The following is a 20,971-nucleotide window of genomic DNA, read 5'->3' as shown; positions in this document are numbered from 1 at the left end:
TGCATAGAGAAAATATTTTTAGTTACACTCTAGTCTTTGAAGACTAAAACAAATGTTGATTGTTCTCATTCTTCTCATTCTTCAGTGTGTAAAAAAGAAAAAAATTTTCTGTTTATGTTGTTTTACTGATTACACACGACATTTATTTATTTAGTGGCTGTTTGAAATGGAGGGGAAAAAACAAACTAGTGGGTACAGGTGAAACCGTTACTGAGATAGCCCTCAAAACCGAGTAGGAGGCCCACACCTGCCCACAGAGGAAATGCCTGCTGATTTACAACCCTAAGACACTCCGTAGAGCCAATGGCCCTGCAGCTGAAGTGGATGTAACCTGTACTGTATGTAGGCTGGCTTTATCTGCAGGATCCCAAATGTTTATCATCAACAAGGACTATGAAATGAAACATAGAGAACAGATTATCTGAGTTTATGTATTATAAGTAGTAGCATTTGGATCCAGTGAAAAAGAGTGTGGGTATCACAGTGGCTACAGGCTTCTCATATATATCCCCCTTCATCTATTTCATCCCTGTCCTCTGTTTTCCCTGAGATGTCAGGTTAGGTCTGCAGAGGGGTGAACATGGGACAATCACAGCAGGGCATGGTGGACCACTCCAGGACTGGACCATGGAATCAGACGTCGGTGCTGATTGGCCGCCTGTTGGTATAGAAGTCCGATGCGTTGCGAGAGCTCAGCGGGGCACCATGCATCTTGGGAAGCGGCAGCGACAGCGAGGGATTTTCAAAGTGGGTGGGCATGTAGGTGATGCGCTCGCCGCCGTTGTGCGTCTCCTCTGTGGAGCGGACATAGAAAGGTGAGCGGTAGGGGGAGCAGGAGGGGCAGTAGCTGCGTGAGGGTGCCGGCTCTGGGGACAGAGACAGAGGGGAGGTGGCACTTCCATCCAGCCCGGGAGCACTGCACTCATTGCAAGCATGTTGTGATGGGGTGACTGAGGCAGCATCACCTTCGGACTCATTCTTTTTACAGCAGTAATACTAACAGAGGGAGAAAGAGGACAAGTGGGTGTAGGGAACAGAGAACAGAAAGCAGAAAATCAAATGAGACAAGATTAGTACTCAGGTGAGGTTCAGGTGGGAGTTAGTAAGAGAGAGCAGGCGAGAAATGAGATGAAGATGAAAAGGACAATGGTTTTGGGGACGGAAGGACATGACACCTGAGAAGGGGAAGAGGTTAGGGGAATGTATTTAACATAGCAAAATACATTCATTCACTATATTAAATGTCACATACAGTAAATCATTTCTTACAGCGATATAGCCTATGAAGCCTACATAGCGGTTGTCTCAGAAATATTTACCAATAGCTCTTTTACATGTTTGCTTTTTATTCTCAAGCAGTGCAACGACAGTGACACATCAGATTCCTACAATGTCCGTCAGCAATTAACAGGCAGGCAAGCATCCCTCACCTGGAGACGACAGTAGCAGAGCACGACAATGATACACAAGAGTATCACCGTTGCGAGAATTCCTCCAGTTATGACAACAGTTCCAGCTGTCATCCGACCAGATCTCCATCAAACTCTGAAGATAAATGAAATCAAATTGTAATATTCATATTGCAATATCAATGGCCTCCTTTAAAAGAAAACCATTAGAGTAAATAGTATTGTCCACACTACATGGATATTTCACTGTGTTGCAATAACAAATGAAACAGGAGCAACATTTTCTTTACAGATTACAAAATCACATAGTCCTCTGAAAAAGGATGAGGAAAAGCCTCAGGAAGGTAATAATTATTCTGACACAAATTTCTGCCATTAGAAAAGAGACAATGCTTCTCTCATGAAACATATTTAGCCAAACAGATTGGGAGCCTTGGGGCACAGATTAAAAAATAGCATAAAATCGAATCGTTTCATGTTTTGGATGGAGCTGATCCAAGCTATCCAGTAGAGAAACATGTAGCATCCACAAGATGGGGCTATAGATCAAAAAATGCATAATTATGAAGACAAACATGTAGAATTTTTTGCCAGAAATATGTGGCAGAGAATAACATGAGATTATCGCTTAATGATTCAGTCAGTGCTTTTTGTTGTTTTGTCCTAAAATAACTAAATATTCATCACTGTGTTCTCTGCATAATGAAACTTATTAGCACATATGCACAACCCCTCCCTCCATGCCACAGCCGAACTGTGACCACACTTATACCTTTCTTAATATAGTTATTTATATATAGATATATAGACTTTATTCTTGCACTGTTGCACTGTTTGACTTACTCATTTGCACCATCACCATGACACTCATTCACAAAGAGCACCTTACCTTACCTTATGCACAGAGGACCACAGGCTCAGTCCCTGCTTCAGTCATTGCAAGCGCACCTGATTGATTAATCACCCACTATGTGGATACTGTTTTTTAGAATTGATTTAGATTAAGTTTTTTTTAGTATAATTTGTATTTTAGTATATTTAGTATATTCTTTATGTTCTACAGTCCTTATTGCTTAGTTATACTTTTAATTACTTTTTCTGCTGTTAGTGAATGTGTGTGTGTATGTTGTCTGTATGCTACTGTGACCTTGAATTTCCCCTAGGGATCAATAAAGTATCTATCTATCTATCTAACTTGTTTTATGCATTTGTTCACAATTTATAGGCCCAAGAACAAGCAAAAATGCATGAAACAGTCTGGACGAAATGTGTAAGTGTATGATGTTGGGGAACACTGGTTGCTTATAATGCATTCTGAGTTACAGCATATGTCCAGAAACATCAGTGTAGTAGACAATAAATGCCTGTATAGACAGTGTTCTTGGTATTAAAAGAGTGTGCTCCCTCATGTCACTCTAACACTTAATCTCAGTGCAAAATGTCTCAGCAAGGAGAAGGAACTATAATAAATCTACATAAAAAACACATTTTGTAAAAAAAAACTTTTGTCAAGCATATACACGCACACACACAGTTCATCCACCTGCAATAGCGTAATTGCTAATCACATTTATTTTGCTGGTCTTTCTTGAGGGCTTGCTCAACATATCTGTCTGTATGAGTAATGTGTGTGTGTGTGTGTGTAAATTCCAAAAACAAATTGACATAACTTATAAACAAAAGAGATTCACAAACAAGCCGATACTGAATGACACCAGCCACAGTAAAGAATGCAGTTAAAAACGGATCCATTCTTCTGTATTTTGTAGGTCATACGAGTAAAACACATCTGCTATATGAGTGCATATGGATACACAGTATATTACTGCATCATGGGAAAACATGCCGGCTGTAGATAATATGGACATATGGATGCACTGCACTGTGATTGCTGATGTCTCTATGCTATTGTTGTGGCTTGGCACATTCCCATAATGCGTTCTGGAAGAGCTGATGGCCCTTCTGAGACCTAATTCACTCACACTATCTGAATAGCATGCTGGATTAGCCTCTTCCCACTGCCAGTGCTAGATTAGCTACAATACAGAACTGTGCAGTTTAGTTTAAATCCTTTTGCATTTCTACCAAAATCACAGATAAGACTGAACACTTTTTCAGTGTTTCTAAACTGTAGAATGACCAAATGAACTGTCCATACCTTCTGTTACCTTAACAAATACATATGCAGTATAACAGTATTTTAGCTGAATCACTCTGCCACAAATTAATCTGAAAAGGATATCCACAAGATACGTGGCTGCAGGGAGAATAGACATGCTGTTTAATTTGAGGGTTAATACGAAACTGAGTGCGCATCTTCTTCTCTCTTGCCAGGCTGCAGAACAGACTGGGCTTAACTCATCGGAGAGATAATGCGGAGTGAATCAAAGTGGTGGAAAGGTCAGCTCCAACCCCCCAAAGATAGGGATGAATTTTTAAAACTACACAGAGTGCATTTCTTGGATGGTGCCCCTCTTTCTACTGAAAGCCCGATAAGTAAATCTCCAAAGTATATCCTACTTGTTTGTGTGTGTGTGTGTGTGTGTGTGTGTGGAGTGTCATGTCCTGTTTGTACAATTGAAAATTGTTTCAAAAGCAAAATGTTTTATCTAACATTGATAATGGTGATCTATAATCCTGTATTACTGTAACATGCATCCTGTCAAATAAAAAAAATGTAATTTCTATCAGTGTGAGAGCTTGTGAGAGTGAGAGGACATGCCTATGTGCCCTGCTATGTGCACACACACTGTATGCTTTTGTGTACTGGAGATCTACAGATCGATAGGTGGGATGGATCCTGGGTTTCCTTATAACATCAGGAGGCCAAGGGCCTGTCACAGCATGTGGCCCTGCTTCCATTCCTCCTGTCTTTTCTTCATCTCTCACCCTCTCCAAGCCCCACCTCCCATCATGCTCTCGGTGTCCATCCTTATCTGTCCTCGAGTCTGTCTTTTACCCCCAGCTCTGCCTCTGTGTTTGCATGGCATCCAGGCTTGTTGGATCTGCAGTTTGCATTTCCTCTGCAAACTCAAGTCCATGCAGATTTTAATGGTGGTAATAAAACTACTGAAATGTAGCAATGGTATAAAGAGACAAAGGAGGATCGCCATGTTGTGAAGGAAAATTAAAATGATCCAAAGGACACCCATTAACATTTTTACTTGGAATTGACACAATGCCACATTAAACATTTGTGTCACATTACAGCACTAGTAATTCTAAAAATAATGCTTTACTTTCTTCACTGGCAAACATCAAGGTCTGATGAAGGGCTGTCCTCATCCAGTCTCATACCACTACAATGTAATCCCTGCATAAGCAGGGAAGCAGAGTGCTAGCCTGTCCGTGTCAGTACATACCAGGCATCTGAAGACCCATGGCTGCTTCCTCAGGCTTTGTGTAGATTTCTGTATATTTTCAGGCTTTTTGCCATTTTATTGAGATAGGACAGTGAAGAGAGTGACAGGAATCAAGTGGAAGAGAGACAGATGGGGCAGGATCGGGAAATGACCTGGGTCCCTGTGGGTACCTGAACCCACTTGTGCCACAGCGTTCAGTGTTGAGTGGATCCATAACAATTCATAAAAAATGATTTTTAAAAAAAACATTTAAAAGCTCTAAGTCCACCTTTTTTTCCAAACTTCAAACTGGTTATTATAGCATCTCACCTGACATGTTAGGCTACTGTTCAGAGTTAGTGTCCATCAGAGCCAAACTGAGTTTGTATACTTTAAGGGGACAGGATGTTCTAAACAGGGTTTATGGCCTGGTATATATGGAGGACTATACAGTGGCAGTCATAGAAAGCTTTTCTAAATGGCATCCCATAGGAAAGCAGGGAGGAGGCCACTACATTAATCTCCTAAACAGGACACGCACCAGCCCCTGGGGAGAGGGCCGTCTGTGGTCTGAAATGACAATGTGCTTGAGCAAAGGGCGACTGTCTTCCACCCTCTCAAGTTCTGTCTTTCTTTCTCTCTGAATCTTTCTCTCTGTTTCATGTATCTCTCTGTCCTTCATTTGTCTGAGGTTTGATATAATCTGTCTCTCCAAATAATTCATTATCAGTTCCTTTAACACTATAGGTGGTCTGCTTTACTTCAAGCTGCATGTGATTTATAAAAACCTAGGCAGGGTCATCATATTTCAGTACCTGATCATCAAGATCCACATCAGGATCAGATGGCATGAATTCGCCTTCACTGTCTGACATTGCTATACAGGGCTGAGGGGTCAGTAATTGTTTCTTTAACTAGCCTGTATTTCTGCATGCCTTTTCACCTTGGCATATACTCCTCAAAATATTGGCCACAAACATACAAAAACTGTAAGTGTGGCTGACAGATTGGTGGACTTTGACTAAAGGTGAAGGTATTAAGATATTATTAATCGTTATTGTCCTATATGTAAAAATTGGGCACTACTGCTAAACTACCAATCTACTTATCCACATGATCTCAAATACCTCTTCCTGTACACAGCTATGGATACAACTGATTGTAAGAGATGTATATGAAGCAATGAAGCACACTGACTCAAAAGAGAATGAGAATAAATGAGATCCCATTCACAATGGGACTCACAGTCACAGGACTAATGTAATTAGTTTAATGCTGTTAGGGGTAACAGCTGTCTTTACATTTGGGAAATGTTCATCCATTATTTATATGTATGTTTTTCATCACAAACTCCATAAAGGAGACACGACCCAAATTAAGAACGTTTACTCTGTATGCCACTCAAATGTCACTAAGTGAAAAGGGTGTGTAAGTCTGTAAATCCTGTTTTGGAGACTTGCACACAGCACTCCTAATGTTTGACTCTACAGACTATTTCAGGAAATCAGTTTTCATATCAAAAACATTATGGAACCATTTACTTTTTTCTGATACATAATTATGTAACCTGCAATATGAGAAGCAATGTCCTGCTGTAGTGAAACCTCACCTTCTCAAATGGAAGGCATGAATCCAAGAAAGCCTAAAACCTTAAACTTTAGGGTGTTATAGGGGATGAGGAACTAAATAAGTAGAAATAAGTAGAAGTTAACAATACACTGATGATACACTAATGTACTTTCATATAGCACCTCAATCTAATTTCATTGTCTCTCCTGGAAGAGAAGTCCTTAATCCCAATTCCACAGCTGAATACAGTATATCCCACAGTTGGCAGCCACATCTTGTTGAGTTCAAACCATTTCTTCTTCAAACCATCTGTTATGCTGCCAAATCAAACCGATGGAATACTTGAACACAACACCAAAAAGTCAGAGGATATATATCAGATGCTTCTGCTATTTCCGAATATGAATACATTATTGCCCTCACACCCCATTCTGTTGACTGATGACACAGAAGATGTGCAGCTAGAAAGCTTTTTAGGGCTAGGTTAGGTTTTTCACACCAGTGAGGAAACCAGTCTGATAACAACTAAATGCTGACATCATTCAGATATCACAAAGCATACTCTGCTGCACCACAGACAATTAGCTCACACCAAAAAACTGTAATGAATGATAGGAAGCTTATATAAAGCACTGCACTACACAGCTACTTGCAATACTTTTGTTCTAAAACCATGACAACTCTTTTAGACCTATGACATGATGGCAGCTACATACTTGTTCATCTGTTGCCATTTTCCACATTGCTTAGTAGTTAGACAAAAACACCCAGAAGAGTTAAGATGTATAGATCCATTAGAATACTAATGCACAAGATGACTAGCTTACAGTAGCTCAGGTCTGTGTCCAGCCTGGCCCCTCCCCACAAGCTCCCTGGCAATATATCAGGATTCTTCTCTCATCTTCCATAGCCTGAGGCCAGTAGCTGAAGAATACACTGCATTACCAACAACCACTACGCATGGACGGATGGACGCACACACGTACACGTACGCACACACACACACACACACACACACACACACACACACACACACACACACACACACACACACACACTTATCTATGACATTTCATAACAAGCTTAATTTGATGTTTCATTACATCTCACTTTGAAATATTTCCGTAAGATGTTGTATTTCAGCTTATGGCCAGAAAGTGGCGAGGAGATGAAAGACTACTGTCCCAATTTCTTCAACAATATTATTCACTAGCCAACCCCTGGATGGGGGAAAAGGTAGTCGGTGCTCCTTCAGACAAAGCCCATGGATCGTCAGGCTTCACCTGTTAGGTCACATTAATCTGGCCATGGAGCAGTCTCTAACTTTGCACTTCAGATCACAGTGAGGTGCCTGCAACTTTTAAACCCTGGTCTCTTAATAATTCAAATGTCATTCCTGCAACAATATTTTTCCATCACTGGGCAATTTCAGCCAGGTATTCACACTGAGATTTTCTCCCTTCCACCGCCCATCTCCCTTCAGAAAGCACTCATCTCTGCATGTTCTTCCTGAGGATACATACCCTGCTGTCGCAGAGCCACACACAGAGACATTAGCAGAAGAAGGATAAAAAAAAGAAGAGGAAGACTTTATGTAACTCTCTGGGAGGAAGCAGAACAGAATTCATCCAGGTTATGGACTGTGTCTACATCCTGAACGAGGATGATCAAATTGGTACATTCAACAATACTCATTTGCTCATTAGTTGAACTCATCAGCCAGTGACTCACGCATGTGCACGCTGTTTTTTCTTTTTTGGCAATTGAACACACCCACTCTAAGTAATTACGCCATAGTGTCTCTGAAGCATACTCAGATACTCTCCGAAAAGAAACAAATCTTAGTTTTTCTAAGTTTTGAAAACTTAAATGGACACACAACCAGACATCTGAAAGACTTGAAAAATAAAAGGGCCTCTGGAGCAGAATTTCTTCAAAATTAAACGCTATTATCATTTTGGTCACCAAGAAAGTGGTCAATGAAAACATCAACGTTCCATAAGCATTATTAACATCAAGATTCTAGATTGGGGTAATGGTATATCCATAGTCATATACAGTAGATAGTATTTGACCTGTAGTAACAGCCTATGGGTAAGTCCTTGTGATGCACAAAAACACATGCTTTGCTGCTCAACAGCATCCCAGTGAAACAGCCGTTCTCTTCCCTGAAGTGCTATATGTATTTTTAATACGGTAAGAGAGATTTCAGAACTGACTCAATATCATTAAAAAGCATGTCCCTCCAAAGAACAGAAAGGCTCTGCTTTTTCCCCACATCAAAAGGAAGCCAGATTGAGAGTGAATCCCTTGGTGCACGCTTTGGTGTTCTCCTGTGTGATGGCAAACCCCTGCTTTAACCACAAAGAACCTCATAGTAGGAATACATTCCATGTTTACATGACATGTTTTAAAGCCCTGGTTTCTCTAAATTATAGCCAGATAATTCTGCATAGAAGGCTAGGCCTAGGTCAATCCATTTTCAATATAATATCCTATTATGCTACATCTGCCCATTGCTGAATAGGCCAAAATGCTACAGAACCCAGCAGCAGACAGATGTGGAATGGCTTCATAGAAATAGGCTACACACTGACTCGCACACCTGTGACTTAACACCGTATAGCAAACGTAGCAGAATTACTTAGCATAATCATCACTGAGGAAGGGAATACGGTGAAGAAAGCCGAATGCAGCAGTCCTCATTACCAAACGTGTAAGGACAATGCTCACCACAACAGCATGCAGACCAACAAGGATTTCCACTGGGATTTGGAATGTAGCCTATAGCCACGCATCAAAGCTGTTGGACAGACATATGAAAAAAAGTATAGGCTACCAGACAAACCTATAATGAATGTCTCTTTGTATGCTCCTATTTGTAAGAAAATAAACAAGCAAGTAATTTACCACACGTTCAGGTATAGCCTAGGCCTTAATTGAGTTGAAAATTTCCCCATCACGCCGCCTCAGTTTTTCTATAGTAGCTATGATTCCAATTCCTCGGTAGGTATAATCATTTAGCCTAGGCTACTGTTAAAGCCTATCTTGTCCAATGCAACCCCTCTGTCAGCAACAAACAGGAAAACAAATCGACATGGTAATCAGCGAACATATGGGTCGTACAGAACAATAGAAAAGCATAAGCCTATAACGTAACATACATACCTTTGTCAAATGTCTAGTCTACTTCACGAAACAGAGCAATGTTTGGGCGCACCGAAACCAACGCTGTCAGCTCATTCAAACCCTTCACAGAGATCGCTCCTTTTCGATTGTTTCCACATCCCGCGTGGAGGGAAAAAAAACTTACTCGTCAGGACAATATGAAGGGTATTACATTTTTAACTTCAGATATTGCCTCGCGTTTAAGTGAAGTTCAGTGGCTACAAAGATGAATGTCTGCCTTCCACAGAAAAGCGAAGAGGGACCAGGGCAGATTGCGGCTCCGTACGCATCCGTCGATTCCGCCAAACGTCCCCCAAGAGGACCGCAACAGTCTCAGTGATGGATAGTATGTTCAATAAAGGTCATGGTATACACCCACAGAGGCGACCCAGACGGCACGTACCGTAGCTCTTTCACCGCCGAAAGACCAACACTATTCACCGTAATTACTTTTTGACGAAAACTCAAAAATATAAAACTATCAGATCTCTTGCATGCTCTGGTGAAACCACTGGGACCAAACACTCCGCTGCCCAGATGCAGTGATGACTGAATTGAACATGAAGTGACCGTGTTAACTGTGCGTAAGAGCCCAAAAGAAAACGTGAAGCCTACAGGCTGTTTGCGTTCATCGGGCAAGCCCTTTTAAAAGCCATTTTAAACACAAAAATGCGAAGACTTTTCAGCATTTGCCGTTTAAACCAATTAGTGTAAAAACAAATTGCACGATCAGATGGCTTATTTTTAAAGCCTGTAGATGCGTCTGTCCGAAAGTATCCTGCACCAAATGTAATCGAGATGTAGGATAACTGGACCAGTCACTGGAGATTATGACCAAAACATGGTCTACAACTTCGCTTGACTGGTGCGCAGCAGCTAAAACCAAGCATGTACTGAGCTACCGAGGAGAAGCGCACCGCCCCGAGGACAGCAATGAAATTACGCAACAACTGCCTTCAGTAGTAGCCTATACTTCACAGTAGTACTGAGTATTGATTGCTGGAGAAATCTTGACATGAGTCTCAGTCCAGACTACATGCGCTTCACGTTTAAATACGATGTGAGAAGCATCTCTTTCCCCCTAGGTCAATCTAATGAACTTGAACTTCAGCTGAACTTTTTATCCATGTCAAGGGGTTGAGCCACTCTTACATAGTCTGTAGTTTACAGTTTAGGCCTCAAAAGCAAAAGCATAGCTTATTCAAAGTGCAAGCTGTTTCTCAATAATAAAACTTTTCTTTCTTTTCTTGAATGCAGACACAGAATTGTTCATTCATGATACAGCGCTGCTTTCCCACCTTGGGGAGCAAAGACAACCTGGGATGTAGTGGGAGTCAGTCTCCATGGTAACGACTTTGCATCCTGATGGTCTGGGGATCTGCTCTGGTCAGAGGCAAGATAATGTGATTTCCTCTGCAGCAGCACGCTTTGTTTATGAGATCTGTATCTACCCAGTCTCAGTTGCAGAGTTACTCTACTACATCTGATCCCAGTGACAGCCCCATTAAGGGTAATGCAAAGATTTTGTGAAGTGGTACAAGACCTTGTGGATTACTTCCTCCCCTCCATGTTGACATTGAAAACAAGTCTCCACTTCAGATAAGATAAGATAATGTAGGATTATATGATCAGCATATTACTAACAAGTGCATGATTACTAGAAATGATGCAAGCAAGGACCACTGGAAATTCCATTAAGCCTAACACACCAAAATCTGCTATACACGTTTTATTACAAGAAATTACAGTCATAAAACTTCTCTTTAGATCCTCAACTTGTGCAAGTTCATTCCAATGGCCGATGTTCCTTGTGCAGCTTGGCTGGGCCATTAAAACCCGATTGACGCAAAGTGCGTCAAAAACACACCCTTTCTTCTCTGTTACATTGCTCCAGAAATGTTCATCGCAGCGAGATGAAACCTTTAATGCATGACAGAGCAGAAGTGGGGCTTTCCAAAGAGACTACACACTTGTCTGTACGATCAAGTATGAAAATAAAAAAAAAATCATGAAATTAAATAAAATTGCATCATATTTACAGTCTATACTTCTCTGCGTTCACCTGCACACCCATTACTCTCGTTTGAATTACTCGCGGACCCGTGATCGGATAGATATGCCATGCATGTCAGATGAAAGAGGAGACTCAGAGCTATCATTTGATACCAAGTACATCTATAACTGGGTTATAAAACAGACGAAGTGACGGCAAAATAATAACTTCATATAGCTGGACTTACCCCACGTTTTTGTCTGTTCTTGTGGCAAAGCATGTTTATAATCCAACGCTATCGTGTGTTTCTCTATGGCAAAGCATGTTCATAATCCGGTTTTGAGATCCTAGCAAATTCCTGCATGGCATCCAATTCAAGGCTCACATTGCATCCCAATTTGTTCAACAAAGAAACACCTTTTTTGCCTTTACTTTGTTCATGGCAATGCAGTAAAAAGTTGAGAATCATACCATAGTGCATACACCATACGCAGGCTAACACGCAACCTCGGGTCAAGTCAGGTCAGATCAGTTCGTGTCACAGATATGGAGCGCAGAAAGGTCATTTTTAATCACTAAATAAAAAATGCCATTTATTTCCATAAATCACACACCACATATTTCTGTAAATTGCTCAGCCTCAGAGTAACCCTCCAACATGGCAATTATATTGCCCGATTCAGGACAGTCTGCCCTACACATACATGAAATGCATGTAGAGCTGTGAGCTTGCTGTGGTGAGATACATGTCGAAATATAAGATTTTTTTATAATATGCTTTTTATATTTTAATTCTTTAAAAATCAAAATAAAATCAATGCTAGTACTAATAGATGAAATGATGGCAGATCTGGATAGCCTAGACTCTCTTGAAAAAAACAATATATAATATGTGATATATAATATGTGTGTGTGGCACTTACATGAATAAATCCTTATGAATAAAGGTAGTGAAAATGCCCTAAAAACAGCTTAGGTTCTAAGGGTTAAGTATAGGTCTCTTGCTGACTGAGACAGGATTTCATCCAGGATTTGGCCTGTGCTCAGATCCATTCATTTTGCACTTGGTAGCAAGTTCAACAAGCTTTCAGAATAGCATCAGTATATTCCCCTTGCTTTCAGATAGGATCTTAGCTGAAAACCCCCCCTCAAGATTGCCTGGGTTGGGCCAGATCTCTCTCCTGTGGACTTATGGCTTCCATCTGGACTTTGCATGTAATGTCATTAATTGAGAATGATTCAAGGTGATGTTTAGCCCAGGCCAAATTGACCCTGTCTACTAGATTTGAGTTTGGGAAATTCAGTTTAAGTCAGTCCATTGAGAAGTGGTCTATATGCCCGGTCAAGATGTGTTCGGGTCAATCAAATCGTTTGGGCAGGCTGTGATGTAGTCATCCACCTCAACCTGAGTACTGTATGCTTTAATTGAATTTGTTTACAACTAGAAGGCAGCCGCTATAGAGAAGTGAGAGATGTTTAAATTCCGCTGTTAAGATATTGACAGCACATCAACTTTAAAAGACAAACAGAAAACAGCAATTAAGGTATTTGTCTCCCTTCAGGATTTACATATTTCATTGCTCTGATAGGTTAGGTCTACTCAATTTCAGAGAAATTCTCCCCCCCTGTATCGGTTGAATCAAATCCAAACGCTGTGTTACCAGACTCAATTTCTGAATGCCAGGCTAGGTGATGTTGCTTCCTTTTTACTTCAAATGTTCTTCTACATCCAATGTGAGAACTTAGTACATAAAAAGAAAAATGGAAACCAAAGCACCCAGTAGGCCTATGTTTTCAATTAGGGGAGGGACACCAAGACTTATGGCTACCAAAGGCAATGCTGAATCACAACAATTCAGAATCCATCATGAATTCTGATACATGATACTATTTTATAAATATGTTGACATACAGGAATAATGTGCGGGGACCACATATGTAACCTTAGATGAGTACATGAACCCAATGCCGACATAATATAAACATACATTATATCCAAGCCAATGGTAAATATTATCATGTCAATGTATGACTAATATGACTAACTTCAAGGAACCAATATTGGTATACTTGCCCTACACTTTGCTTCCACATTACTGCCATGTCACAGTGAGTAATGAACATTCTTTCTTGCAGAGTTGAGCCAACTAGAGCAGTGCTTTATATTTAGCAGCTGGTGTTGAATTTGAATCGATAGAATGTTTTTTGTGTTCTTTTCTATTTGGCATGTTCTGTGCAAACAGCAAGCCTCTGACTATCAATTACAAGGATAGCCTGCATTTGCTTCTGTGAGAAGGGAAACCATAAATGACTTCTCTTATTCATCATGCTAGATGGTCCATACCTACATGTTCTGCATATGGAATTCCCTACCAGCCCTGATGTAAGACAAATGCAGCCTATAACTGATGTAGTTGTGATCCCGATTACAACTAGTGCATACAACTACGTGAAAGTATGTGTGTGTATTTGTGTATGAGCAACATCATTATGAGCATGTAATGTCCTCTCTGTTTTGGCTCCAATTACCAGGTTTCAATGTGAACCATTTCTAGATGACCAGACATCCTCAAGGGTCCGTGCGTGTGGGCTTGTTAAGGTCCCATTAGAGCTCTAATTGGCCTAATAAGTCTGAGCCAAGGGCAGAGAGCCTGTGGTGAATATATGAGGATATGCCAGGCCTCAATCAGCACCCCTGTCAGAGAGGCAATTTCACCAAATACAAGCTGTGCAGGCAGGCTGCGGATACACAGTGTCCAATGTCATGTTGCATCTCTCATTTAACATTTCTGTATCATGCACTTCAGTGGTGACTCACCCACAGGGAAGGCTTCAGAAGACGTGAATATTTTAGGAGACAAAGCAGGGAGTCTGACATGAAAGACAAGAAAACCGGGATATGTAGTGAAAAGTGTGTGAGCGTATGCAAAAGAGAGAGGTGGAGGAAGAGTGAATGAGATAGGGAAAAAGGGTTTTATGGCAATACATAACCAACCAACATACTTATTCCAAACCATGTTCCCAAATACTCCATATTTTTCTTTGATGGGGAAAAAAGAGAAATACAGAATCAGTCAAGAGGGACACAGAATGGTTGAGTATGAAAATGTCTTCTAAAAGGGTACGTAGGACCATTCTGAGTGTGGTGTGGCTGGACAGAGATCAGGTATTGACCAGCTCTCCTCTGTAGTCCAGTGCGATCGATGCCTCCTGGAGGCTGAGCAGATCTAAGGGAAGATGACAGGAAGGTGACTGCAAGGTCAAAAAAGCTTGATAAAAAGTACACAGTGTGGGAGATAACTACTACTACTAATAATAATAATGCATTTTATTTATGGGTGCCTTTCTCAACACTCAAGGTCACCTTACAAAATCAACAATAAAACACTCAGTCCATCAAACAAGCAATCAGAAAAACATGCAATTAATGCAACATGCAAATAACATTATCAACTAGAAAATGTAATTCCAGGGAATTACGAGTGCATGAAAATGCAAAAATGGCTGCTGAATGAAATATTGTTGAATATTGTCTAAAATATAATCTAAGTAAAAAGATGGAGGTCAGATAGAGAAAAAAGCTGGTGGGGAGCCATAATTGATGACAGCTTACAGTTGGAATTGCCGAACAGTTAAATAGTTGAGTAGTTTAAATAGTTAAATTATTTTATAGCAAATTATTGTATTGAGGACTTATTTTGAAGTTGAAGTTGTGGGCAGAGGAAACAGTTGGCGGGAGTCCTAGTTGATGACAACTGACAGTTTGAAAGGCTGAACAGTTAAATAGTTGGATAGTTAAAATGGTTAAATTATATAAAATGGAATTATTGTAGAGAGGAGTTTTACTTTGAAACAGTTGTGGGCAGAGGAAACAGTTTACGGGAGTCAAAGTTGATGACAACTGACTGTTGCTAGAGTAGTTATGGTGGTTGCTATGCTGGTTGCTAAGTTAATGTTGGTTGCTAGGTTTTAACTGTGAATGTGGTTGCTAGGCTGTTGCTAGGGTACTTGAAGTCGTTTCTAGGTTGTTGCTAGGGTTTCCATGGTAGCTACTATCAGAAATAAAGGAGTTACTACAGTGATTTGCTAGTATAATCATGTTGGTTGCTATGGAAACTGACATAGATGCTTAATTTCAATGGTTGCTAAATTGGTTGCTAGGTAGGTGGTGGTTTAATATAGTAGGCTAGAGGCATAGTTGATGATAACTGACAGTTGGAATAGTTGAAAAGTTAAATAGTTGGATAGTTTAAATGGTCAAATTATTTAATAGGGAATTATTGTATTGGAGACTTTTATTTTGAAACAGTTGTGGGCAGAGGAAGCAGTTAAACAGGATCTGTAGTCTTAATAGAGCCAGATTGTATGCTTAAAGCTTGAGACAGACAGTTGCTGGAGGTGGCCGGAACACTTGGCATAGGATTCTAAGTGCCCTACTGTGATGTCATAATCACCAATGTTAAGTCTAGGGGACATTTTTAGTAGTTTTTAATTAATAGTTCAAAAAGTATAAATGTTACAAAGTTGAAAAATACATAGCTGAAGTCACCTAAGTAAGACCTACGCAACACAGTTTGAACGAAGTTTCTACGTCAAACGGTTGAAGCTGAATTAAACGCACAAATACGTAGAAGAAAAATAAGAAGAAATCGGATAACAGTAGAGTGCATTTTCATGCCCTCTAATAATGTATATAATACAGAGCAGAGTTAGCGAGTGCAGGCCACCACGCGAAAGTGCGTGACTGTTTGTAACTGTTTGCTTTCTGTTTACTGTGCTTTTTTACTGAGGGCATTCATATTAATCATTGATATCAATTGCAACAGCCAGAGAAATAAAAAAAAAAAATTTATGAAAAGGAGGATCTCTGACCTACACGCAATAGCCCCAGCGTCAAGAGACTCTAATAATGTAGCCTATAGCCTATAACACGAGCACTAGGTTAAGCAGCGCTTCCGTAGCCCTATGGAGAACACGTCGCTATGCACATGAAGAATTGTGCCAGCATCGCCGGTTCGAATCCTGCTTGATGACGTGGCCGCCGCTGTCACGCGATCTCCGGTTAATTTTACCGCTGTTCAGTAGTCAGCGCAATCGCGAGTCCATGCGTGCGTGCGGGCACGCGTGATCTCTTATGAAGCCAAGTGCGTGACTGTTTGTAACTGTTTGCTTTCTGTTTGGTGTGCTGTTTACTGAGGGCATTCATATTAATCATTGATATCAATTGCAACAGCCAGAGAAATAAAACATTTTTTTTACGAAAAGGAGGACCTCTGACCTACACGCAATAGCCCCAGCGTCACGAGACTCTAATAATGTAGCCTATAGCCTATAACACGATCACTAGGTTAAGCAGCGCTTCCGTAGCCCTATGGAGAGTCGCTGTGCAAAGCACATGAAGATTTGAGCCAGCATTGCCGGTTCGAATCCTGCTTGATGACGTGGCCACCGCTGTCACGCGATCTCACGTTAATTTCACCGCTGTCCAGTAGTCAGCGCAATCGCAAGTCCATGCGTGCGTGCGGGCACGCGCAATCTCTTATGAAGCCAAGTGTGTGACTGTTTGTAACTGTTTCCTTTCTGTTTGCTGTTTTTTTTACTGAGGGCATACATATTAATCATTGATATCCACTGCAACAGCCAGAGAAATAAAAATCAATTTTACAAAAATGGAGGACACCGCTGTGCCGCGGACTTTGACCTACACGCAATAGCCAACGTCACGAGACTTTAAAAGAGAACAAGAGAAAGGGTGGGGTCATTATAGTCAAAGCAAATGAAAATGAAAGAGAGTAAGGGGAGCAGGGGCGGACTGGGACCAAAAATCGGCCCTGGCATATTTGGCCCAAGCGGCCCTCAAATCGGTCTGGCACACCTAATTAAATACAAAATCTTTGCATTACCCTTAAATATGCATATATTTTCAACTGTCATGGAGCACTGAAAGTGATGTAGGCCTCATTGGCTATCACTCTGACTGATCAGAGGTAGCCATGGAGCACATGATCTCCATATTCAAGTAGCCTAGGCTATACAAGCAATTATTAAAAAAGAGTTTCTGCTTGAATTCAAAGTACAGTATCATTTCAAATTATTCAATAGGCTACATTTAAACTATACAATGCTCAACTGACAGCAGCACCAAACAGTTACTGAAGCCTATGTGTAAAGAGATAAATTACCTAGATTGTCGTAGACGTTAATCACTGTAGGACAACTGAAACATCACGAAATAAACAGGGCTGTTGCTGGAAATATTTTATTCCTGTAGGCTATACTACATTGCTGGTACATTTTGGAACATTATAGCTACATTAACTAATTATCTTTAATGTCTTCCAGTAGCCTATCGTATAGGTTACTGTATATTAGTTGGCTTGTGCATGAATATTACTTGATGTTTTGTAGCCTACATTTCTGTCAGTCTACAGTCTTTTAGCCCATCTTTACCATGATAACCCTCCCAAGATAGAACCCTTTCGATGCTCTACTTTGAGAGACCAACCACCACTCATGCCATCGATGTTGAATTTTGGGCGTCTGACGGAAACTGATCAATCTGACCAACAATTAACATCGATTTGACACTGGGGTTTGCAAATCATTCATTTAGAACATTTAAGTTGGGCTATTTGTTATTATAATCACAGCACAGCCTTATCATTACCATTACATTATCACAATTAATAAGTCATCATAATCATCATCGTCAGCATGGCATGTCACACATAACCTGCTCCACCACTGAGTTCTTATCATGTAGCCTCAACTAGGCTCCACCACCTGCTCACTGTATGCTTGCTTACATCCCCGTTCAAACTCAACAAACTTCAACATGTTGCTGACAAAATCCTGGCTCTGAGCCAAAATGCGAGGGGTGGGGCCTGACGTGAGCTGTTATTGGATCAGTCGAGTGTCAATATGGAAATGTAACCAATGGGCCGCTGATTGTCCTACCTTTGGGCCGATCGTTGGCCAAAATTATTAAATTATAGCCTATTCTATCAGCCCAAAAGGTGCGTCGGCCCACCAGGAAAATGCCCGGTATGCCAGATGGCCAGTCCGCCCATGACGCGGAGTGTTGAATGTAGTGGGGCAGAGAGTTCCAGAGGTGGGGGGCTGAGCGACTGAAAGCTCTAGACCCCACTGTAACCAAACGAGCAGGTGGGAGGATGAGCTGGGTGGAGGAAGAGGACCTGAGAGAACGGGTGGGTATGGAGGAGCTCGGTGAGATACTGAGGGGCAAGATTGTTGATAGCTTTGAAAGTAAGGAGGAGGATCTTGTAAATGATGCAGTATTTGAAGGGGAGCCAATGAAGTTGCTGCAGGACAGGTGTTATGTGACTGATGGAGGGGGTTCTGGTTGTGCTGTGAGAATCATGTTCTTTGATTTCTCAAGTGCTTTTAACACCATCCAACCCCTCAGACTGGGAGACAAGCTCTTGCAGATGGGTGTGGACGCTCACCTGGTAACCTGGATTACAGATTACCTGACCGAGCGACCACAGTTCGTCAGACTAAAGAACTGTCTCTCTGACACTGTGATCAGCATCACCGGAGCGCCACAGGGAACTGTGCTCTCTCCAGTCCTGTTCACCCTGTACACATCTGACTTCTGCTACAACACCGAATCATGCCACATGCAGAAGTTTTCTGACGATACTGCAATTGTGGGGTGTATCAGGGACGAACAAGAGGAGTACAGGAGCCTGGTGGAGGACTTTGTGCAATGGTGCAAACTCAATCACCTTCAACTCAACACTTTAAAGACCAAGGAGATTCTGCAGGTCTAAGCCCGCTCTGCTACCAGTCTCCATTGATGAGGTCAATGTGGAGATGGTAAGCACCTACAAGTATCTGGGTCTCCACCTGGACAACAAACTGGACTGGTCAGCCAACACTGACGCACTCTACAAGAAAGGGCAGAGCAGGCTGTACTTCCTGAGGAGGCTGCAGTCCTTCAATGTGTGCAGCAAGCTCCCCAGGATGTTCTACCAGTCTGTTGTTGCCAGAGTTGCCATCTGACAAAAAGACCCTGAACAAACTGATCAACATCTTGGACAATGAATGTCATCCACTCTACAGCACTATTAAAAAGCAAAAGAGCTTGATCAGCTGGAGACTTCGCTCACTGCCATGCACAACTGAAAGGCTGGGAAAGTCATTTGTCCCCAGGGCCATTGAACTGTTCAATGCTTCACTAAAGGGAAGAGGAGAGATAGACTTCTCTGCATAGTCTGTCTGCCTCTCCACCCTCTCCATGTTTGAGTACTGACTACCCACTACTGCTTTACTACTGTTTTACTACTGTGCACAGCCTAATGTTTTTACTACTGTTCTACTGTTTTCATGCTATATTAGCACACATGACCAATGGCTTCTGCTACAATACTGAATGGCTGTAACCCTATTACCTCAACCTATTCTTGCACTGACATAGTTTTTTATATTACCTTGTCTACATTATACTTTACTCTCTTATTTGTCCATATTATTTATGCTGGTCTCTAGACCTTATTCTTGCACTGTTGGATTACTGTTGGACTACTTTTTGCACCTTCACCATGATACTCACTCTTTTGAGCACCTCACCATGCACACAGAACTACAGGCCAGTCCCGGCCCTGTCACTGCAAGCGTCTCATGCTTGATCACCCTCAAGCACACAGTATATTTAGTATTTAGTTTAGTTAGTTTTTCTTATCTTCTACTGTCTCTATTGTATAGTGGAGTTTGGTTATATGTTTATACTTATATTTACCATTTCTGCTGTAAGTTCATGTTGTGTGTGATGTCTGTATGCTACTGAGACCTTATATTTCCCCTTGGGATCAATAAAGTATCTATCTATCTCTAGCTAATGATGCAGGCAGCAGAGTTCTGGACTAGTTGTAGTTAATGGATGGATTTGTCAGGTAAACCATAGAGGAGAGAGTTGCAATGGTCTAGGCGGTCTTGAGAGTAAAACCTATTTTGAGCATTTCTTTCAACAAGATGCAGAAATGGGGGGGTAGCAGCAAGGTGCCTCCTGATCACAGGAACTCCCCTGTAGGGCTACGGGGAAACTAGCCTACTTCTGAGAAGCCCGAAAAACTGCTGGGTGGTGCTTGGAGAGATGGTTGACTATTACTGATTAAATGTGAAGTTCGTCTACAATAAAGCTGCTATCTTTGCCCATAAAAGGAGATGCCGTATCTTGTGATTTTTCCTATGGGAAAATAACATGGGGATTTTGAATTATCGCACCTGTAAAACTCTCGCAGGGACAAAGAAGTCTGAAATGCAGATGTTTTGCTCTACACTTATCCTCTGCCTTCGAATGTGTACAGTGATCTTCAGTACGTTAAGATGGTGAACTTTGCATCTATTTGCAATCTATTTGCATTTCAGTTTCATCTCACAAAGAAATGACAATATGCAATTATAAAAGAATTATTTATTAGCAAAGATGTCATTTTTTCTATTACATTTTGTTCTTTTTTGAAGGCAAC

At 41.1% G+C, this 20,971-nt stretch overlaps 1 protein-coding gene across 1 annotated transcript; it reads right to left on the bottom strand.

The window, feature by feature from the left end:
• Positions 1 to 633: 633 nt before the first annotated feature.
• fam163ab (family with sequence similarity 163 member Ab) lies at positions 634 to 9,939 on the bottom strand. The gene is made up of 3 exons (XM_076275998.1): positions 9,488 to 9,939; positions 1,431 to 1,545; positions 634 to 996 (listed from the first exon to the last, which is right to left on the bottom strand). Exons 2-3 carry the CDS (start codon positions 1,521 to 1,523, stop codon positions 634 to 636), a joined length of 456 nt encoding a protein of 151 aa, XP_076132113.1. The 5' UTR covers positions 1,524 to 1,545; positions 9,488 to 9,939.
• Positions 9,940 to 20,971: the final 11,032 nt, after the last annotated feature.

The sequence above is a fragment of the Alosa pseudoharengus genome, unplaced genomic scaffold (genome assembly GCF_046254945.1).
Source record: "Alosa pseudoharengus isolate Yale_2024_CS ecotype anadromous, Long Island Sound unplaced genomic scaffold, YU_APseudo_1.1 YU_APseudo_1.1_scf_11, whole genome shotgun sequence".
In the NCBI taxonomy this organism is placed as follows: Eukaryota; Metazoa; Chordata; class Actinopteri; order Clupeiformes; family Clupeidae; genus Alosa; species Alosa pseudoharengus.
Note: the sequence above shows the minus strand (reverse complement) of the source record. Positions and strands in the feature narration are given on the sequence as shown.